The 23,862-nt window shown below is 36.6% G+C and overlaps 2 protein-coding genes across 11 annotated transcripts in view; one reads left to right on the top strand and one right to left on the bottom strand.

Annotated features, from left to right (window-relative positions):
* Nucleotides 1–12,326, bottom strand: LOC143038931 (AN1-type zinc finger protein 1-like). Of its 7 annotated transcripts, none has more exons than XM_076208768.1 (6): nucleotides 12,201–12,326; nucleotides 6,437–6,860; nucleotides 5,571–5,690; nucleotides 5,310–5,459; nucleotides 4,186–4,362; nucleotides 1–3,183 (listed from the first exon to the last, which is right to left on the bottom strand). In XM_076208768.1, exons 2-6 carry the CDS (start codon nucleotides 6,596–6,598, stop codon nucleotides 2,983–2,985), a joined length of 810 nt encoding a protein of 269 aa, XP_076064883.1. In that variant the 5' UTR covers nucleotides 6,599–6,860; nucleotides 12,201–12,326; the 3' UTR covers nucleotides 1–2,982. The 7 variants fall into 7 exon arrangements, with proteins under 7 accessions (XP_076064883.1, XP_076064828.1, XP_076064838.1 ...); XM_076208713.1 differs by lacking the exon at nucleotides 12,201–12,326 and adding an exon at nucleotides 11,439–11,564; XM_076208723.1 differs by lacking the exon at nucleotides 12,201–12,326 and adding an exon at nucleotides 11,016–11,138.
* LOC143038959 (acyl-coenzyme A thioesterase 13-like) overlaps nucleotides 9,079–23,862 on the top strand; it is a 27,991-nt gene continuing 13,207 nt past the window's right edge. Inside the window, exon 1 of one of the 4 annotated variants that reach the window (XM_076208782.1) lies at nucleotides 9,079–9,215. The gene's annotated coding sequence lies outside the window, so the exon portion shown is untranslated. Of the gene's footprint in view, nucleotides 9,216–9,660; nucleotides 9,686–10,842; nucleotides 10,995–11,023; nucleotides 11,145–23,862 lie in introns of those variants that run through there. The other 3 variants (XM_076208812.1, XM_076208802.1, XM_076208793.1) reach the window with 3 other exon arrangements.

Genomic DNA, 23,862 nt, shown 5'->3' on the forward strand with positions numbered 1-23,862 from the left:
TACACTGAAGCATACTCAGGCTCGTGCAAGCAGTAACTGGTTAGCTCTTGCAATGCTGATGGATTGCCAGACAATACCAAACACAACAACTCCCACAATTTTGCCTCCCCATAGGCAGCAGGAAAAGATTGTTCAAATAATCTAACAACAGAAAACAAAATTCAAAAAAGAAATTAAACATGTAGATTAATATATGTGATTAATCAGCCACCTAAGGTAGAATTTGTGTTTTTGTGGGCAATGCTTCTGTGGTGTTGGTGTGGACTCCTCCAGGCATGATGCATGTCAGCCTGAAGAGTCTAAGGCATGCGTGGGCAACCTTTCTAAGTGCATGTGTCAAAATCAGCCAAATCTTTGATACAAAATTTCCTCACATGTCAACAGAGTAAAATTATAAGACTACATTCGAGTATAGACTCCCTCCCTTCACCTCCTAGGGCTCCAGTCCACCAACCACTGCAGCCTTATGGTTAACAATGGCCATACGAAAGAAGTTGAAGATTTATTACTTATTTTTTCTAAGGTGGGCTCTGGGTTTTGCATGCCAGAAAAAAGTCGTTAGTGTGCCAGGCTTTGTATGCATGTCAAAGGTTGCCCATCCCTGTTCTAAGGATTCAGATGCCTTTGGGGTGCTGTATCAGCATATGTGGAGCTCCAACACCACACCTGCTTTACACTAGATTTTTGTTAGCTGGTCCTCATCCTAGATGTGGGCTTCTGGTTGTAGTTGACATCATCGCCAGTGACGCCAATCCTCCACCTCACCCTCCACTGCCACTGCACTTGGTGTTGTCGAGCCATCCACTTCTCCCTTAGAACCAGAGTCTGATGCCACTGAGGGTCAATTTCATAATGCTGTCTGGTCGTTGGAGAGTTATCAATGCCATGGAGAGGGGGAGTGGTTAAATACTGGAACAAGGTGAGAGACACTTCATTGCTGTCCAAGCGAGATCCTGTAACATCTTTTTAGCTGTCTCCACATCAGCTATGGCTCTGCCATTGGGGAGAACCGTGCTGAGGAAAGACATACTGTGATCCATGTTCTCACACTTCTTGAGGTGCCTGAAGGAAGGTGTGCAACATCTAACCACCTGATCAACCCATCACTGTATTTCTGCACCACATTAGTTTCTACTCACTTGGCTGAACTCCTAACAGAGAAGTTTACTTGCATGGGCAATTGTACTTCTGATGTCTTTATTGGTGTCAATCTGTTTCTCTGTCCTTCAAGAGGTGTGAGGAGGTGATTCTAATTCTATAGTATCTCTGCTGAATAGACATAGAGGAATGTATTCAGAGTGGTGATCTTCACAAGTTGACAGAAGAAATGGTAACCTTAGCAATTATAAACTGATTAAGGAATGGTAGCCTTATTGTTCTTGTTATATTCCTCAATTCTCTTTGAGGGTATGCTCTCCACCATTTTGTATCCACTTTGTTAAGGGCATAAAGCACTGGTGTTCTTTGATAGGTTTATTAAAGAGGGATGGTGGGTGAGGCTCGCTCAGAGGCTCTCCAAAAGTAACAGTTTTCAAAGGGTGTACCCATAAAGCAATAGATATGTGATATCTGAATACATGAGAGAGATAGCAATGACCCCAGCTGTACAGCACCATCATGCTGGGTAACATGGATCACATGAATGTTATCATAAAATTGGATGTCATCAGAAGTCTTCAGAAACACTACTTACCCCTGACTACCATAAATCAAGGATGCACTCCCCAGTGGTCCAATGAAATGGTCAACCTTTCATGCTGAACAAAAATCTCTAAAATACTTGGCCTCACATTTCACATAAATGATGTTCACCCCATCATACAAAATACCTTTTAGTGAAGGCTGAATAGAAAATTAACATAGTTGTAGGCACGGCATCTGTCTAACATAAAGAAACACTCATCACTGTTTATAAATAACTAAAGAACCACACTCAACTGAGCTTCCACAACATAGTTAAAAATAATTAAAAAAACAAACAAGAACATACATTAATTGGTTGCACACTACAACAGTATCAACAGCATAATTACAATAAAAAACCAAAATTCTCCTCATAGAGAAGTACATAGGAATGACAGGCACATAATTCAATGCAAGATCTTTCAAACCCATCCACCACTCACATCACATCACACACTGTCCACCATACACAAGAAAATAACTCCAGCAGCATTCTACTTCAACATTTACAGTTGAGCCCCAGTGCCCCACTACACTTCCACACAGGAGAGAGAGAGAGAGAGAGAGAGAGAGAGAGAGAGAGAAATCACTGAACCACTTGCATATGGGTTGCCACCTTGCACTGAAACAGTACCAATATGATTAGCCTGGCAATACACATTAAATGGCCTGAATAAAACCATACAGATGACAGCACTTCATATTATGGTGTCCTACACTCATTCCAGACAGTTCCACAAAATCTCTTCAAAGAGTTTCTGGGCTAGTTTCATGGGGGCAGCAGGTTTCCTACAAGAGACAACAGAGGCAAAATATGGATTAATTTCTTCTTTCAATCTTCCATTTTCATGTCTGCCAGTTCTCAGATATCGATAATTTTCTATCTGCTCCAATTTCATCTATGGAACTAAATTCCACCTTTGTGCTCTCCACTTCTGGATACTAACAACCAATCCTTATTCTTTGATACATTATCTTTTGATTTTTTCAACAAACTTGACCAAATTCACTCACCAACCTCTGTCTTTGCTAACAGAACAGTGTCATCTGTATATACTAGGCTGTTTAGCATACATTCTTACACATTTTTTACAATTTCATTGGAAAGCTAAAAACTTTTTTTTTAAATACAAATAAAAACCAGTACAAATGAAATCTTATGCTTGTTCCATCCATAAGTTATTTTCCTTAACTTTTACTACTCTCTCAATCGGAATATCAAACAATTAATCTAACAATAACTATCATTAATTCACATTATTTCTTAAGAATCTGAATTACACTAAACTACTGCACTTATCATGATTTATATGAGGCATGATCTTCTAGAAATTGGCAAGAATCATTTTTATATTCTAGAATAACTGACTGTCCATTAAACACCTTCTCAGCTACAAGAAGATCTTTCAATGATGTAGACATCTGACCAAATTTTATTCCATCACTAACTGAAAACAGACTTAATTTCTCTGCTCCAGTTATATGGTTTTTATTTGGGACCTGAAAAATCAAAATGTGCACAATAATAAAATATGTTTCTAACAAAACAAAAATCTTGTATCAATCAACTATGAATTTATGAAAAACAATCATGATAAAGTTCAATGCAATAACAGTGTTCCTCAAACTGGAAGTCAATTTAGAAAACACTATTGTCATTCTTGAATGGAATGAATGAAGCATAAGGTAATGTTGCACAAGTGAAAATGAGTGCATTTACTTATTCTATCTAATCTGTATTAGGATTAGGATTAGAGGATTATGAGAGGAACAGAAGGAGTAATTAGTGAAGTACAGTGTGGGTTTAGGAAAGGTAGGGGTTGCATGGATCAGATTTTTGTGGTAAGGTAAATATGTGTGAAAGCTTTAGAAAAGGTAATGATATTTTTTGGGCCTTTACAGATTTGGAAAAGACTTATGGCAGGGTAGACAGGAAGGCACTGTGGGAGGTTTTGCGGATATACGGGATAGGAGGAAAGCTCCTAGGAGCTGTCAAGAGTTTTTACGAGAGTAGTAGAGCATGTGTCAGGATTAGAAATGGAAAGAGTGAGTGGTTCGAGGTAAAGGTGGGACTTTGTCAGGGATGTGTTATGTCACCATGGCTGGTCAATGTGTACATGGATGGGGTAGTGTGAGAGGTAAATGCAAGGGTAATGGGCTGGGGATTGGAGACGGTTGAAGAAAATGGAGAAAAATGGGAGATAAGCCAGTTGTTGTTTGCTGATGATACTGTGCTTGTAGCAGGATCAGAGGAGGGATTAAGGAAATTAGTGGCAGAGTTTGGGAAGATGTGTGAAAGAAGGAAGTTGAAGATAAATGTGGGTAAAAATAAGGTTATGAGCTGTACAAGGAGAGATGATGGCAGCAAATTGTAAGTGTATGCATGTACGGACGTGTGCACATACCATGTTAGCTCTTTTCCAGTCCTGTGTGTCGCCTAATTTGTATTGATATGTTGTAAGTATTAAACAACCTTAAGAGATCTATTGTTAGTAACAATACCTTGCACAGTTCTGCAATGCAATCAACACATCGACCAAGGGACCACTGATTTGAAACAAACACTGCTTGGGATTTTGTTTTGTGGCCTTTAGGAAGCAAGATGAGGAAATATATCCGCTCTTCCACTGGAAGTCCTTTGTCACCAATGGCTTTCAATTTTAGTTTCATCAGCTGAACCTGGTTACAAAAGAAAAGAACAAGAGCAATTATGAAAAATCTTGAATGGAGGTTTTGTGATCTGAGCCAATCTTTGAATACTGATAATACATATCTTATTGAGTAAAGACCAGTTTTATATATCTCTTATGTGAACCTGTCTTTCAATTGTACTTAAAGGTGATTACACATTGTATGAATGATTTTTGACACAGCCTGAAGGGATTTCTCCTTGTCTTCTCTTTTTCTGCATGAGGGGACGGAGATAGGGGGTCACCTATTAAATGAGATGGCCTTGCTATGGATGTACTGTGTCTTGCTGCATTGCTTCTGACTCAGGGGAGTAGGCAGGATACAGGGATGACCCATCATCCATGAGGAGCTAAGATGAGAGGGAGGGAAGGTGGTGAATGGGAGTGGAATGGGTGGGAGTGAAATGTATGGGGGTAGGTACTTGCATTTTGCCTAGGCTATCTCCTTTATAAAGAGGAAAAACCCCTTGGTGTATAGATAGATAGCATCCAATTTCAAAGCCCATCAACATTTACACCTCAATCTACAGGTGCAATCCTAAGGGGCATAAGATCTTTACATTAATTTAAACTGTATTTCCTTCATTTTTTCATATATGAAGAGCAGACAACTAGCGATTGCTCCCTTCCTTATAATATTATACACCAATGATACAGAAATAGTTCTGCACTTATACAACACAGACAACAGTACAAAATTTCTTCCCAAAGAGATCTATGGGAGAGCCTAAGGACCATTGCTTATCACTGTAGGGCTGTAGGTTCCAAGTGAGGGAAACTCAAGGCAACAATTACAATTAGTATTATATATCATTCATAACAACCTACCAAGTTTTAATGATAAATTTCAATCACATAAAAAAGATAGATACATGAAATAGGTATACTTAGACCTTAAAAAAGGAACCTGATCAGCAAAATTAGTCATAACATTACCTTTGCTGTTGTCTTGTCTGACTTGTGACCATAACTCTTTGAAGATGTGCCTCTGGCCTTCAGAACTTCAGATATATTTTGAACTTTAGCTGATGCTTCCTTCAAGCTTGAGTTGTCTGGAGCACTGAGTGCCGGACAGAGATGATCACTCTGTTGGATGATACATTTGTGAATAAGAAACCAAGACTTGTCTTTACACACTGGAAAATATAAAATAAACAAACTTTATCCAATATAACAGAAGTTACATAATGTACCCACCTGATGTCTATGAGCACAACAAAAATTTTTCTGACATCCAGAACACACCACAGGCACCAGCTCTCCATCTTTGCAGTCTGGCATTTCACATATGTGCCTATAATGAGTCTTTCCTGGGCTCTGCAAAGACAAATTCATACTGAGAAGTTGGAGTTTAATCCATTGGTAGAGTGAAGTACATTTGTTTATAATCACCAACTCTGGAGCAAAGAAAAGAGAGAGGCAACTTACTGACCATCTACAGAATCACAAAGGGCACAGAAATACTCAATAGAGAGGACTTGTTAAACTGGGACAAGAGAATCACAAGAGGACAGAAAGAAAATAAAAAAACATAGTTATAGAAGAGATCTGAAGAAAACAGTTTCCCACATAGAGTGGTGGACACTTGTAACAAACTAGATGAAAAAATAGTGTGTGCAAAAACCATTCATGAATTTAAGAGCAAACTAGACACTGGAAGATACAAAGGCGGGACACCACGAGCATAGCTCCCCTTCCTGTAAAATACAACTAGGTAAATACACCATGCAGGAGCCATGAAGTTCACTGCACTTGTACAGGCAAATTGCCACAAGGGAAGTTACTGTAGGATATTATGAATGTCTAGGTAACTTTAAGTGACCAGCACCTGAGGTTTTAAGGGAAACACCAGAAAGAAAACTTAAAGAAAGAGGCACAATATTCCTCTGGTCTTTAACATGATAGAATGTTATGTAGCTATGTTAGAAATAAGATAAGAGAATTTTCGTTTTCAGCAAATTTATATAGGTAATACAAGAATGAAATGTATATAAATCTACAGTTTTTCCATAAACTGGATTATGATACAGAAATAGCAAACTAAAGATACACCTGCTTCTTACCTTATCAATACTTGTACTTTGGATTCCAGGGCAAGAATGTGCCTCACATTGGAAATGCTCTTTACAGAAGGTGCCTTGACAAACTGCACACACTATTGGTAAGAAATCTAACTGGGAACAATGCTGAACATTGCAGTTTTTGCCTAACTCTGGTATTTCCATTTTCTTTTTTTGATGAAGTGATATTCTACTATAGTATATACTATTGAGAAACTTTACTGCTTTTGACCAATTGTTCTGACTGCACACACGTCACTTGGATTTCATAGAATGCTCTCCATTCATCTGTGTCCTTGCTATCTCAGTGTATGTAGGCTGAGGTATCCTCGTAGTCTATTATTTCAACAATGAGCACATCAGTATCTTCAGATTGCATGCAACCAGTTCTATCTGGTGGCCTGTTAGTCCATTACATAGCCTAAACCTGAAAAATCAAAATTACAGTCATAAATGACAAGTGCTTAGACCTGTGAGAAGAGAAGAAAAGAAAAAATAAATAAATAAATAAAGAAGAAAAAAAGAAAAATAAATAGAAATAATAATGAATATATAAATAAATTTAGATAAATAGAATGAAATAAAACAAATCAAGAGAATGTCACAAATTAGCATTGATACAACAATCCCTGGTAAGAACTCAAGCAGACATTTAATCTTAACCCACTCTCTCTGCAGCCATAGCCATCTTGCCCAGATATGAATGATGGATACTTGTTTGTGGTGGTCCTGCAGTAAGTGAACTCTATATTTTGTATTTGGTAGAGAACAAAGGAAATAGTGGAGTCGGGACACATGACAGAAGTGGAAACTGGGAAGGGGCTACAGCAAGGTTGCTCAAACTTTTCCAACCCTACCACCCACTGCAGTCTAGCACCCTGTAACTAATATCTTATTATTAGAAGGATAAAGGAAAGTGTATGTATGCATCTCTTTCCAGCACCCCCTATAATTTATTTCAGCACCCCAGGTTAGGAAATGCTGGTCTAGTATATCTTCAATGGTGCAGAGTAATCTATATATATATGTATATATATATGTATATATATATATATATATATATACATACACACCAAGAGCTTTTTCTACCTTAAAAGGGAGGTAGCCAAGTCAAAGGCAAGTACCTACTCCCACCTATTCTACTCCCCTCCATCACCCTTTACCCCCTTTCATCTTAACTCCTCATGGATGATGGGTCATCTCTATATCCTGCCCACTGCCCTGATTTAGAAGCAATGTAGCAAGACACAGTATATCCACAGCAAGACTGCTTCACTTAATTGGTAACCCCAACTTCTCCATCCCATCATGTGGAAAAAGAGAAGACAGAAAGAAATTCCTTTTGGGCTGCATAAAAATATTGTTCATACATAAGCACCCCATGTCCCACATCCTCACGCCTCCCGTCCTTGCATAACAGTATCATCTATACAGTCACTCTCTACTCATCCCTATCTCCTGCCTTCTCCCTTTCTTGCTCAACAGACATTCCCCTCTTTCTCAACACCTCCTTCATCCCATCTATCTCATCCTGTCATCCACTCAAGTTTACTCCCTCCACCTCTGCCTTCCATACCTCTTTTATTAATCTTTCATCACTCATTCTTCCCATGTGTCCAGACCATCCCAATACTCTTTCATCAGTCAGCCCTATCTGCCATCTCCTTTTCCACTCCCACTCTCCTCCTCATCTCTTCATTTCTTACTCTATCCAACCTGGCACCCCTACCATACTTATTAGACATTCCATCTCAAACACACTTAAACTTTTCCTGCAAAAATTGTGTATATATATAAATATACACACACACATACATGTTCCATCAAATTCCTGTATAATCATGCACTGCAAAATTACCTATATTGGCTCAATGCTTACACAAATTAGATATGGCTTTATCAATAAAAAAAATTATAGTTCAAAAATAGAAGTGATGCTAACCATAACATGCAGGGATATACCAAAAGGTCTTTCCCCCCTTATAAAGGGGTCCACCCAACACATACACTCACACTTTACCCATCCCACACTCATTTGTTATTTGTCTGAACTATCTCCCTGTAGATGCTGGGCTACAGATAAAGTAATATTTTAGGATAATTATCTGGATCAGGAAGAAAATTACCTAGGATGACTGTTGTCTTAACCACTCTGAATTTGTGATTACAGAAAGAATTACACTTAAATAGTAACCAGGGTAAAAAAATTAATCATGCAACTGAATATTTTTGGAGCCTTTATATAAGCATTAATTTTCAGTCTACCAAAGCACCCTGCTGTGTGATTAGACTTGATAATACTCTAACATTCCAACATTATAAAAATAGACCTTATGAGTTTAACTCGCCAAGAGATATTCTGGACAACACTAACCTGGAAAGCAGAATTACAATTAACCATATCAAACTATAATCCACACAAAACATAGAACATGTACACAGGCATAATAATTATATTTTCTTTTTCATGGGCAAAATTCTCAAGACATCTTCCATATATACGATTCCCAGATATGCTGAGAAGTACTTAAGAAAACCCAAAGACAATTTATTCTCCTAGAACTAGTCCACCAACCATGTAAAACATTGTAAACAAATGTGGAATAAGAAAAGTCTTGCAATACAGGCCACCGCCCTTGCTGTCATTACTTCACACTGCCGCCGCTAAGTGGCTGGTGGGGAGTCTGTCAAATGTGGTGAGTATGTAATACATGCTGCATACCCGACCTCCTGATAACAACATCCAATACCAGTGTTTATAGTGCAGCAACACTGCTTACAGGTAAGTAAATTCTGAATGGTTATACAGTATAAGAAAGGTTTCATAGGAAGTGATATAGAGAACGTTCTTGAATGGTCAATTATCCTAGGCAATGCAGCTTTTTACTGCAAGATATTATGGACACAATGTTTGTACAAATTGTAATAATACCATCAAATTTGGCATTTGGAAATGATCAAAATACGACAACCATATATATAAATTTCTTGAAATGGCAAGCCGTTTGGTATATCATGACATTAAAATAATTAAATATAGGAGCCATATTTGATGTCTCTTAGCACCATATGGTTGAAATGATAACTTTGGGTTTAGTATAAATAAAACAACGGTAAATGAGTCACAAAAAAAGTATCGCATCTGATATGTAGCCAGTATGCTACAATCGGTCTATATTGTTTCCACTTATTTCGTCGTGATTTGCACTAGACTTGTGAAAAAGCATAGTATCAGTATCCACATATTCTGCGGTAATATGCACGATTTATTTACCCAGGAACCTGTGAATAGTGTATTTCCGTCGTTCCAGAAATGGCCGAGCCCTACTTTGTGGCGTATTTTTTCGGTCAGTTACAACTGCGTTGTATTACGATGTGCAGGTGGATTCTCATACATTGAATATTGTTGAATGAAGCCCAATTTAATTCAGGACACGACAATAAGTAGCTCTAAGTTACCAAAAGAACAACATATTCAATACCTTCCACCATTTTAGAATCGCCTGCATACACGTTTGCGTAACTGCCTATTCCGTCTACCATATCAATGACACAGTATTAATATCACTGGAGCCAGAACAAAAACTTGCGGTACTCCACTATTGTACGCGTATTGGAGCGATTCGCCAATGAGTGTATAATTTCGTAATACGATTATTGGCTAGGTTTTTCAACTTTGTATGTCTGCGTATGTATACACACAGACATAATTTTGATAAAATTATTGGTTAAGGTTCTAAAACTAATAATTTTCACATTTGCATGAACGCAGGTTTGTCAGTAGTTGAGCTATCGATTCGAGTTGCGTGATTTTCTCTGTGCAAATGCGCATTTTTCTATATAATTCGTATCTATATTGAGTACTATGAAGTTTTGCTGATTTTCCCCGATTTTTGCGCTATTTTTCGGCAGTGAACTTTTTAGGGATTGTAAATATCTTCCTCGCTATTCATATACTTTTGGTGTACGTTTGAGACGGTATAATATATATGGATCTAGGAAATCCTAAAAAAAAAAAAAAATTAAATCACTTGAGAAAACCAATATTACTGCAGGTTAGCTTGTATTGGTGCCGATTTCTAGTAAGATTTTCATTTTGGTTAGGTTAGGTTGGTTTCATGATCTAGATTTTATTTTCGATTGCGTACTTGTTCGCGAACGATTTTTCCCCTCATCGCGTATTAACATTTTCGCGACGCAATTATATTTGAGGTAATATTTTCTAATATATGTACGCAGACAGAAACTTTGAGCTTTCAATTTTTGTTTTGTTTATTGCATTCGCATATATCCATAAATGTCTTGCATATGTCCTGATATATGCGTCCTACAAGATGGTAAAAAGGCTGAAGAAAATAACTCAAAAATGGCTCATTTACAACTTAAAATAGATAAAATCAAACCAAACTTCACCATGAGAACAATATTGTTACAAATTGTCAATTACTCGGAAGACTCGAAAGTGAAAATAATATACAATTACTCGGAAGACTCGAAAGTGAAAATAATATATTCTCATTGCAACATTGTACTGCAGCCAGTGTTTGGTTATTGTATGACGGTAGGTACTTCTGTTCTTTACCTTTATATGCAGGATTTCTCGCAAGAGTGGCGGGTGAATCACTGTAAACATACCACATTCACCTGTTGTTCCCACATAAAATCTAGTTTCACATTGCGGACGTCAATGTCCATACATTTTACCCGTCAGGTCAGTGTGTCTTTTTCATGTTAAAAGATTGGCTGTAGGTTGCTAATTAATATTTTTTCAAAGAATACACAATATTCTAGTATGATGTTATGAAGTCGGTGACATGCATTATTGGAAATTTCCTTGTGCCTCCCACCACAGCTCAACTGTTGGGGTTGCATATTCTGGGAGTTGGAAGGGTGTAGAACGGGTGTATTTACTAAAATAATTTACTTCGTGAGGGTAGTATATTTACATTCAGAACTAATTAGATTTAGACCGTGTTTACCAAACTTCAAACGTTTGTTTAATTACCCGTAAGCCTGTGTTGTAGCACTAAATTGTACTCGCTATCTTCTGGACCCCTAACTCCCACCGAAACTAGGACGTCTAGAATATTTTGTGCGTTTGCCATTCTCTTCGAATGGTTGGTACAAACAACCAGAAATAAATATTTGGGCTATAGTCGTTTCCAATAACGAGTCGTATGCATGGAACATCCTTGTGATATGTCACTCTCACTTTATATGAGATTAATGTTTTATGCAGTTTTTTTTTACATTTCCTCAAATACAATATCTATATTTTTATAGGTTCTTGTGCGATTCCAATTACTCATTTCTTCTACAAATCATCGATTCTCGATAGCCTTCCGAACGTCACCTATCCTAACCTTTTAAAAACGCCAAGGGGTTGGTCAAATATATGACAGGGTGATCGATGAAATTTTGTCTCCGCGTCTGGTATCGAAGACCATATGGTGCTTTATCCAAACCATCGATCACACGAAATAATTAACATCAATTCAGTAGATGTTTAAGTCGTCTGAAACTTGATGTCGATAGGTACATGAGGTACTTTGTTGAATTGGTTGTCTGAGGGTTAATTATAATAAACTATTCCAAAAATATTTATTTTGAGTCCAAATTAGATTAGAATATCTTCGTTCTACAGTAACTCGTTATTTAGTTTCCTTGTAGCAGGAACATAAACACTCGATCCGTATGGGTGCCATTTAATTTCCGTAAACCAAATTTTTGTTTTCAGAAACCTCACGTGCCTATTTCGTTTACTTACCAGTAACAGGAGTCTTCACCTACATGACACGCACAATTTTTGTTCGTATTCTGATTTCACCAAGCCTTTATAGAGGGCTGCAGTATAGGCCACATGCGTGCGACCAAGAGTTGACGGAAATGGTCAACTTATAGACATAGAAGGGTCCCGGAAGAGGCTATTAAGCCTGTGACTCCGGCTCTAAATGACTAAAACTTAGGTCATCTGGGGTCTAGTGGTCACTGTGGTCTAGGTGTTTGTTATTTATTTGAGCTGTGTAATCGAATATTTGATCTTGATGTTTCCATACACTATCCAATCTCTTTTCAAAACTCACAACTGAATTTGCATTCACAGCATGATATTGACAAAAGTTTAGTTACATTGTGACACCCTCCTGTGAAGTAATGATAATAAGTGATAGATATTACAAGGATGGTATATTTTACTTATGAACTGGAAGATTAATGACAACTATATTGCTTCAGTGGAATAATGTGAGTCACATTATTCCACTGAAGGCTTCCCCACAGTAGCTACGGAGACTAAGCCCCCTCCCAAACTATGAAGCTAAAATTTTTGTATTTTTAAGTATTTTTTCGTATACATTGATCGTCAGAATAATACTGCAGGTTTGCAGTTCGGTGCAAACTAATGGGTTTCGAGAATATTCTTTGCTGCATACGTCCTTAATTTATCATCTTAAAACTTGGCGCCACCAGCACGTGCTTGAATTACATAAGAACATCAGAACATAAGAATGAAGGAGACTGCAAGAGACCATAAAGCCTACACTAGGCAACTCCATGATCCGTACATAATATCCAATGGACTATTGGCCATTACTGATGATCATAGTGTGTGATGTGCCACAATACTTCTGTGTTAGTGTTTCCGTAAGTGCTATACAAATCAGTTATTTTTACTACGTTCAGCCCCCCCCCCCAATGTGCAGAAGCCCCCCCAAATCATTCTGGCTACGGGCTTAAATGTGACTTGGTGTATCGGACCTAGAAACTGACGTAGAGGAGGAAGATATGGGAAGTACTGGTGCAAATAAGCGGGGAACAAGAACGTAGAAATGAGTGACAAAAAAAAAAAAAAAGCGGTGGAAGATTACGTCATTTTCACACTAGGAAAGAAAGGAAACAGTAGCTTGGTGGAAGATATACAGTATATGGTATACTTTCGTTCAGTTCCCGTTTTTCTTTTCTCTTAAAACTTTTTTTTTATTGCCTAATGTGCATTTAACCTAATTACCGTTATGATTTGACAGATGACTTTTCTCACATTCTATGATGGTGATGATAATAATAGTGATGATGATAGCAAAAATAATGATATAATAATAATAAGAATAATATAAGAACAACAACAACAACGAATTATTTATTATAATAATTGTACGTGTTTGTCGATCCACGGTTATGTTATGCCGTATTTGTAAATATTGGACAGGCTCAACTTCACATAATTTAACATTGTTTCTCGTAACATTGAGGCCGGGATACATGGGGCTGCTTTTGACACTAGACGCTAGCTTCTTTATTCACTAATGAAACGCTAGACGCAAGCGATAAAGTAGAATGCAATTTTTGTTGTAAGAATACTAGCTGAAAATATTATAATTATGTTAGGGGTGCAAAAAGTTTTGTATATCTGTTTCGTGGGCTACGAAAAGTCATTTGACTATATAAGACACAATGAATTAATATAAGACACAATGAATTAACATTCATGATGAAGAAAATAGGGGTGGATGGGAACGATTTGAGGCTAATCGCAAATCTCTGTTGGAAGCAAGAAGCAGTAATGAAAATAGGAGAACTGTCTGATCGGCAAAAGATTGAAAGAGGCGTGAGACAAGGATGTGTAATGTCGCCAGACCTGTTTAATTTATACAGTGAGATAATCGTGAAAGATATTTACCATCTAAAAGGAGTAACAGTAGGAGGAAGAAATCTCAATAATATTAGATACGTAGACGATACTGTGTTACTCGTAGAATCGGAAGCTCAGCATCAGGAATTAGTTACAGTACTAGTGAAAGGAATTATAAGCAGAGGTCTAACAGTGAATGAAAAGAAAACGGAAGTGATGGAAATGACGAGAAAACAAGAATGTCCAAGGGTAAATTCGAGTAGAAGGAAGAATATTGACACAGGTGGACCAATTCAGTTACCTGGGAAGCATATTAACTTGGGATGGGAAAAGCCACGAAGAGATAAAGAGGATAACCATAACGAAAAATCATTTCAACAAAATTAAACAGTAACCAACAGTAAAATTAACATGAGAAAAAGAAAAAGATCTGTAAAATGTTACACTTGGTCAGTATTATTATATGTATGTGAAACTTGGACAATTAGTAAATAAAAACAGGACAGGATAAAAAGCAGTAGAAATGTGGATTTGGAGAAGGATGCTGAAATTTTCATGGACAGAATTTAAAATAAGTGAAGAAATACTGCAGCAAATAGGAACACAGAGAAATAATAGTAACTCTCAGGAGAGTTACACTTTGTAGAAAATGTCATGAGAAAACAACAGTTAGAAAACACGTGCCTAACGGGAAAAATAGATGGAAAGAGGACAAGAGGAAGACAACACAGAAAATATGTAGACGGGCTAAGAACATGTGTAGGAGAAGAAATAAATGTCATCTTGCTAAGAAGAGCCATATGCAGACAGGAATGCTCCATGGTGGCCAACGTCCAAGTGGATACGGCGCCTCGGTGAGGTGAGGTGAGATTTGACGCTTCCATAAAGTTAAACATGCTCAGTTTTACCGCTCCTGTTTAGCGTTTCAGTAGTGAATAAAGACGCCAACGTCAAAAGCAGCGCCGTGTAAACTGGATTTAACTTTACCGCAGTCAAACAGACGCTGCGAATTCATGATTTTAGTCGCTAGCGAATTAAGAAGATTCTCCATTAACACCAGTTTTTATCAATTAGACAAACCTCCTCTCCATATTTTCCAACTGGTTGTGTGTCCCACGATAGTATATATATATATTCCGTATTGTAGGATTGACGACCCATCTATCCAACAACAATTTCGTCTGATTGTATGGCACCAGCTTATAGCAATAGGAAAAAGTCGTTGGATACAATCTCTTTATACACGAAAACGGGAGGGAATGTAGTTGAAATTGATAGATCTTGGGTCTTCTCTAGTGTTCATAATATGTTCGGATCCATCGTGAATGACAAATGCAGACTTTATTCAAGCTGTTCCTATTCAGGGACATGCTTCGTGAACCGAGACGTTTTTGTTGCGTCGAGTATTTCTTCGTGAACTGGATCATTCGTTAAGAGACCTTTGGAAACTGAGGTTCCTCATTCAAATGTGAGGATGTTGACGGGTTTTGAAGAAAGGCATCACGGAAACTGTCTCAATGTTTCCCAGATAACAAGGTGTCCATGACCATATATACATACATACATATATATGTATATATATATATATATATATATATATATATATATATATATATATATATATATATGTGTGTGTGTGTATTTACCTAGTTGTATTTTACGGGAAGGGGAGCTATGCTCGTGGGGTCCCGTCTTCATATCTCATTTTATCTAAACTATTTTTAAATTCATGTATTGTTTTTGCACACACCACTTTCTCATCTAACTTGTTCCAACTGTCTATTGCTCTGTGAGGAAAGCTGTTCTTTTTAAAATCTCTTCTATAGTTGTCTTTTTTTATTTTCTTTCCGTGTCCTCTTGTATTTCTGTCATCCCATTTTATCAGATTCTCTCTATCAGTAATTTCTATGCCTTTCATGATTCTGTAAATAGCTATCAAATCTCCTCTCTCTCTTCTTTGCTCTAGTGTCTGTAGTTTAAGTTTTTGTAGTCTCTCTTCATATGATAGTTTTGAGAGTGTTGGTGCCAGTTTTGTAATTGCTCTTTGTATTCTTTCAAGTTTTTTTATACATTTTTTTTGTACTTGGTGACCATATCGTTGCTGCATATTCCAATCTTGGTCTTATCAGGGTGATTAGGATTTTCCTCACCATTTCTTCATCCAGGTATGTAAATGCCACTTTGATTGTTCTTATTAAATTATAAGTTTCTCCAAAAATCTTATTTATATGTTTCTCAGGTGACATATTATTCATAACAATGACTCCCAGGTCCTTCTCATTTTCTACTTTTTTTATTCCTTCTTCTCCCAAATTATATGATCCTGTTATTCTGTTTTTGCTTTTTCCAAATTCCATTATACTACACTTTTTTGTATTGAACTCCATCTCCCACTTCCTACTCCATTCTTGTACTTTATTTAGATCTCTCTGTAGTGATTCACAATCTTCTTCAGTTTTCACTCTTTTCAGTAATTTTGCATCATCTGCAAAGAAGCTCATATAGCTTTCAATTCCTTCATCCATATCATTAATATATATAGCAAACATTATTGGGGCCAGAACTGTTCCCTGCGGGACACCGCTTATTACTTCATTCCATTTTGAGTGCTGATCTCTTATCACTACTCTCATTTTTCTTTCTTGCAAAAAGTCTTCCATCCAATTTAGCAATTTACCTTGTATTCCTCCTTCATATTCTAATTTCTTAAGCAACTTCTTATGTGGTACTTTGTCAAAAGCTTTTTTTAGGTCTAGAAATGCACAATCAGCCCATCCATCTCTTTCTTGTATTATATCTATTAGTCTTGAATAGAAACATATTAAATTGGTGACGCATGATCGTCCTTGTCTGAATCCAAATTGCCTTGGATTTAGTACGTTGTTTTTTTCCAAGTATTTTACCCATCTACTTTTGATAATTCTTTCACATATTTTTGCTATTGTACTTGTTAGAGAGACTGGTCTATAGTTGGTAGGTTCTTCTTTATTTCCTCCTTTATATATAGGTACTATATTTGCTTTTTTCCAATCTTCTGGAACTTTTCCTTCTTTTAAGGAACTGCTTATTATGCTATGTATTTTGTCTGCCAGTTCATTCCTGCATTCTTTCAGAATCCAGTTTGCTATTTCATCTGGCCCATGCGATTTTCTGACATCAAAATTACCCAAGTGTGTCAATATTTCATTCTTTGTTACTTCTATTTCTTCCATAGGGGGGACTTTTTCCTTCCACTCAATCTCTTCAGGTTGTATATTTTCCCTTGTAAACACTGATTTAAAATGTTTGTTCATAATTTCTGCCATTTCCATTTCCTCAGTGTATTCAACTCCTCCTTGTCTTAATTTCTCTAAGTCTTGTTTGTTTTTCAGTTTATTGTTTACAAATCTGTAGAATAGTTTTGGTTGATCTTTACACTTTTCTATAACATCTTTTTCATATTTTCTTTTTTCCTCTCTGCACTTTTGTACATATTCATTTCTATAACCAGTATATATTTTCCATTTTTCAGGTCTTCTGTCTTTTTTCAATCTGTTACATGATTTGTCTCTTTTGTCCTTTTTGTCCCTACAACTTTTGTTGTACCAGCATTTTACATATTCTTTTTCTTGTTTTTGTCTTGGGACATACTTTTCCACTCCTTTTTTGTAAATTTTTGTCAAAATATTCCATTTCTCTTCCACTGTTGTTTCTTCTTTGTATATTTCTTCCCAGTTTTCTTGTTGGAAGAATTCTCTTATTTTATCAAAGTTTGTTTTTTCATACATCATTCTTCCTTTTCTATATTGTTCATTTCTTTTCATATATTTTTCTTCATTAAGTTCCAGTTCAATCAATATGTGGTCACTTTTACCTATTGGTGTTTTATATTCAATCTTGTCCACTATTCTAGGTTCAGATGTAATTATTAAGTCTAGCCTCGATGGTTCTTCTTCATTTCTATACCTAGTGTTCTCTTGTATCCATTGTGTCATTGAATGGTCAGTAATCATCTCAAGTAGAGCATTTCCCCATGAGTCATCACCACTCTTTACTGTCATTTCTTCCCAGCAGATTTCTTTGCAATTAAAGTCGCCCATCATAACTATTCTTCCTCCGTCTTCCATTATTTTAGTTAATGCTATCTTTGTGTCCTCTAACATACTTTTATGTTCACTCTCCTCCCATGAGGCTGTTTTCGGAGGCACATAATTGATCACAAATTTTCTGCTCTTCTTATCTCGGTCTTCCACTTCTATCATAATCATCTCTACTGTATTCTTTCCATATATGACACCTTTCACGTTTATATCCTTCTTAGTCAGGAACATAACTCCACCCCCTTGTTTTTTCTCTCTGTTTCTAATCCAATAATTGTATGTATCATGTCCTACACTGTTGGGTGGTAGTGGGCCTTTTAATTTTGTTTCTACAATTCCCATTATGTCCGGTTCTTTTTCTTTCAAATAATCATTCAGTTCATTCAATCCTGTTATCAATCCATCTATATTTGTGTAAGACACTCTTAGTTTTCTGCCACTTCCATTGTATTCTCTGTTTCCCTTATGTTTTTCTTTAGTATGTCGAACTGCTTTATTTTCATGTTCACTACTCTCCAATAGAATCTCTCTTTCTCTGACTCCGTTCTTTCCTCGTTTTTTGCCTTAGCTTCAATTCTTTTCTGCTTTTCTGCCTCTCTTTCCTCCTTATTCATTTCTCTTTTTATCCATACCTTTTTATATTGATCATTTGTTGCTAGTTTCCCTGTCTTGGATAGAATTTTCTCTGCTGTTGTTTGTGACCTGAATTTAATCTTAATTGGTCTGGTCTTATCTGTACTATATTTTCCGAGTCTGAATTTTTCCTCAATTTCCTTTATAATTTCTGGTTCATCTTCCTGGACTAATTTTAATAAACTGCTTACTCTTTCATTTTCCTCCTTGATTCTTGCGGTTCTATCTGGGTTATGTTTCTCTTCCATTCCTAATATAATTATACATTTCTTTTTGTCAGCTAATTCTCTTACTATATTCTCCTTCTGTCTCATCACTTTAATAACTGAGTCTTCATTATGTTCTTTCAATTGCTGTTTGACTATGTCAGTGAATGAAACCTTATTCCCTTCTTGAGTTATTCTCCAATTTTTAGCTTCTGTAGCTATTTTCTCTCTGTTTTCATTACTATTCTTCTTCAATTTCTCATTCTCCTCCTTTACATTTCCTAACTGTCTTTTTAGGTCCTCTATTTCTTCAGTTAAGTTTCTGTTAGCCTTCTCTAGTTGTTCCAACCTTTCAATTCTTTGGAAAATGGAGTCTACGTTACCTAACTTACGCTCCAAGTCCTCGATCACCTTATCAACTCTCTCCTCTAGTCTTATCAGTCGGGGGGGGGGTTGTGTCCCCCCCACCCTCTTTAAATCCCTGGAACATATTCTCGTCACTTTCTTCTGTATTGCTCCTCTCTATACTTCTAATCTTTACATTTTTATTAGACATGTCATCCTCACTCAGTCGTTTGTTTACCTTCCGCTTGTCTGGCTGGGCCAAGTCTACTCCCTCCTCATTTCCTTCCATTTCCCTCAGTAATCCCTCCCCTTTTCCTCTTTCCCTACTTTCCCACTACTCCACGAGCAATTTCCCCCCCACCCTGCAAAAACACTAGGCACTTCTCTTTGCGTTGGGATCCACAGACTTCAGTTTTCTTCAGAACGTCATCCAAGCCGTCCATTCGCTGAAGTGTATTTACCTAGTTGTATTTACCTAGTTGTATTTTACGGGAAGGGGAGCTATGCTCGTGGGGTCCCGTCTTCATATCTCATTTTATCTAAACTATTTTTAAATTCATGTATTGATTTTGCACACACCACTTTCTCATCTAACTTGTTCCAACTGTCTATTGCTCTGTGAGGAAAGCTGTTCTTTTTAAAATCTCTTCTATAGCTGTCTTTTTTTATTTTCTTTCCGTGTCCTCTTGTATTTCTGTCATCCCATTTTATCAGATTCTCTCTATCAGTAATTTCTATGCCTTTCATGATTCTGTAAATAGCTATCAAATCTCCTCTCTCTCTTCTTTGCTCTAGTGTCTGTAGTTTAAGTTTTTGTAGTCTCTCTTCATATGATAGTTTTGAGAGTGTTGGTGCCAGTTTTGTAATTGCTCTTTGTATTCTTTCAAGTTTTTTTATACATTTTTTTGTACTTGGTGACCATATCGTTGCTGCATATTCCAATCTTGGTCTTATCAGGGTGATTAGGATTTTCCTCACCATTTCTTCATCCAGGTATGTAAATGCCACTTTGATTGTTCTTATTAAATTATAAGTTTCTCCAAAAATCTTATTTATATGTTTCTCAGGTGACATATTATTCATAACAATGACTCCCAGGTCCTTCTCATTTTCTACTTTTTTTATTCCTTCTTCTCCCAAATTATATGATCCTGTTATTCTGTTTTTGCTTTTTCCAAATTCCATTATACTACACTTTTTTGTATTGAACTCCATCTCCCACTTCCTACTCCATTCTTGTACTTTATTTAGATCTCTCTGTAGTGATTCACAATCTTCTTCAGTTTTCACTCTTTTCAGTAATTTTGCATCATCTGCAAAGAAGCTCATATAGCTTTCAATTCCTTCATCCATATCATTAATATATATAGCAAACATTATTGGGGCCAGAACTGTTCCCTGCGGGACACCGCTTATTACTTCATTCCATTTTGAGTGCTGATCTCTTATCACTACTCTCATTTTTCTTTCTTGCAAAAAGTCTTCCATCCAATTTAGCAATTTACCTTGTATTCCTCCTTCATATTCTAATTTCTTAAGCAACTTCTTATGTGGTACTTTGTCAAAAGCTTTTTTTAGGTCTAGAAATGCACAATCAGCCCATCCATCTCTTTCTTGTATTATATCTATTAGCCTTGAATAGAAACATATTAAATTGGTGACGCATGATCGTCCTTGTCTGAATCCAAATTGCCTTGGGTTTAGTACGTTGTTTTTTTCCAAGTATTTTACCCATCTACTTTTGATAATTCTTTCACATATTTTTGCTATTGTACTTGTTAGAGAGACTGGTCTATAGTTGGTAGGTTCTTCTTTATTTCCTCCTTTATATATAGGTACTATATTTGCTTTTTTCCAATCTTCTGGAACTTTTCCTTCTTTTAAGGAACTGCTTATTATGCTATGTATTTTGTCTGCCAGTTCATTCCTGCATTCTTTCAGAATCCAGTTTGCTATTTCATCTGGCCCATGCGATTTTCTGACATCAAAATTACCCAAGTGTGTCAATATTTCATTCTTTGTTACTCCTATTTCTTCCATAGGGGGGACTTTTTCCTTCCACTCAATCTCTTCAGGTTGTATATTTTCCCTTGTAAACACTGATTTAAAATGTTTGTTCATAATTTCTGCCATTTCCATTTCCTCAGTGTATTCAACTCCTCCTTGTCTTAATTTCTCTAAGTCTTGTTTGTTTTTCAGTTTATTGTTTACAAATCTGTAGAATAGTTTTGGTTGATCTTTACACTTTTCTATAACATCTTTTTCATATTTTCTTTTTTCCTCTCTGCACTTTTGTACATATTCATTTCTATAACCAGTATATATTTTCCATTTTTCAGGTCTTCTGTCTTTTTTCCATCTGTTCCAGGCTTTGTCTCTTTTGTCCTTTAACTCCCTACAACTTTTGTTGTACCAGCATTTTACATATTCTTTTTCTTGTTTTTGTCTTGGGACATACTTTTCCACTCCTTTTTTGTAAATTTTTGTCAAAATATTCCATTTCTCTTCCACTGTTGTTTCTTCTTTGTATATTTCTTCCCAGTTTTCTTGTTGGAAGAATTCTCTTATTTTATCAAAGTTTGTTTTTTCATACATCATTCTTCCTTTTCTATATTGTTCATTTCTTTTCATATATTTTTCTTCATTAAGTTCCAGTTCAATCAATATGTGGTCACTTTTACCTATTGGTGTTTTATATTCAATCTTATCTACTATTCTAGGTTCAGATGTAATTATTAAGTCTAGCCTCGATGGTTCTTCTTCATTTCTATACCTAGTGTTCTCTTGTATCCATTGTGTCATTGAATGGTCAGTAATCATCTCAAGTAGAGCATTTCCCCATGAGTCATCACCACTCTTTACTGTCATTTCTTCCCAGCAGATTTCTTTGCAATTAAAGTCGCCCATCATAACTATTCTTCCTCCGTCTTCCATTATTTTAGTTAATGCTATCTTTGTGTCCTCTAACATACTTTTATGTTCACTCTCCTCCCATGAGGCTGTTTTCGGAGGCACATAATTGATCACAAATTTTTTGCTCTTCTTATCTCGGTCTTCCACTTCTATCATAATCATCTCTACTGTATTCTTTCCATATATGACACCTTTCACGTTTATATCCTTCTTAGTCAGGAACATAACTCCACCCCCTTGTTTTTTCTCTCTGTTTCTAATCCAATAATTGTATGTATCATGTCCTACACTGTTGGGTGGTAGTGGGCCTTTTAATTTTGTTTCTACAATTCCCATTATGTCCGGTTCTTTTTCTTTCAAATAATCATTCAGTTCATTCAATCCTGTTATCAATCCATCTATATTTGTGTAAGACACTCTTAGTTTTCTGCCACTTCCATTGTATTCTCTGTTTCCCTTATGTTTTTCTTTAGTATGTCGAACTGCTTTATTTTCATGTTCACTACTCTCCAATAGAATCTCTCTTTCTCTGACTCCGTTCTTTCCTCGTTTTTTGCCTTAGCTTCAATTCTTTTCTGCTTTTCTGCCTCTCTTTCCTCCTTATTCATTTCTCTTTTTATCCATACCTTTTTATATTGATCATTTGTTGCTAGTTTCCCTGTCTTGGATAGAATTTTCTCTGCTGTTGTTTGTGACCTGAATTTAATCTTAATTGGTCTGGTCTTATCTGTACTATATTTTCCGAGTCTGAATTTTTCCTCAATTTCCTTTATAATTTCTGGTTCATCTTCCTGGACTAATTTTAATAAACTGCTTACTCTTTCATTTTCCTCCTTGATTCTTGCGGTTCTATCTGGGTTATGTTTCTCTTCCATTCCTAATATAATTATACATTTCTTTTTGTCAGCTAATTCTCTTACTATATTCTCCTTCTGTCTCATCACTTTAATAACTGAGTCTTCATTATGTTCTTTCAATTGCTGTTTGACTATGTCAGTGAATGAAACCTTATTCCCTTCTTGAGTTATTCTCCAATTTTTAGCTTCTGTAGCTATTTTCTCTCTGTTTTCATTACTATTCTTCTTCAATTTCTCATTCTCCTCCTTTACATTTCCTAACTGTCTTTTTAGGTCCTAGAGCTATTTCTTCAGTTAAGTTTCTGTTAGCCTTCTCTAGTTGTTCCAACCTTTCAATTCTTTGGAAAATGGAGTCTACGTTACCTAACTTACGCTCCAAGTCCTCGATCACCTTATCAACTCTCTCCTCTAGTCTTATCAGTCGGGGGGGGGGGGGGGGGTTGTGTCCCCCCCCCCCACATTAAATCCCTGGAACATATTCTCGTCACTTTCTTCTGTATTGCTCCTCTCTATACTTCTAATCTTTACATTTTTATTAGACATGTCATCCTCACTCAGTCGTTTGTTTACCTTCCGCTTGTCTGGCTGGGCCAAGTCTACTCCCTCCTCATTTCCTTCCATTTCCCTCAGTAATCCCTCCCCTTTTCCTCTTTCCCTACTTTCCCACTACTCCACGAGCAATTTCCCCCCACCCTGCAAAAACACTAGGCACTTCTCTTTGCGTTGGGATCCACAGACTTCAGTTTTCTTCAGAACGTCATCCAAGCCG

This window comes from Oratosquilla oratoria, chromosome 2 (genome assembly GCF_046742065.1).
Source record: "Oratosquilla oratoria isolate Oo_2021 chromosome 2, ASM4674206v1, whole genome shotgun sequence".
Classification (NCBI taxonomy): Eukaryota; Metazoa; Arthropoda; class Malacostraca; order Stomatopoda; family Squillidae; genus Oratosquilla; species Oratosquilla oratoria.

Excerpts from the sequence above, each read along its gene's own strand:
- LOC143038931 (XM_076208768.1), bottom strand. The coding sequence starts at position 6,598 with ATGGAAATACCAGAGTTAGGCAAAAACTGCAATGTTCAGCATTGTTCC. Across the intron at positions 4,363-5,309 it reads CAGACAAGACAACAGCAAAG|GTTCAGCTGATGAAACTAAA; the intron begins GTAATGTTATGA and ends TTTTGTAACCAG. Across the intron at positions 3,184-4,185 it reads GCATTGCAGAACTGTGCAAG|GTCCCAAATAAAAACCATAT; the intron begins GTATTGTTACTA and ends TTGATTTTTCAG.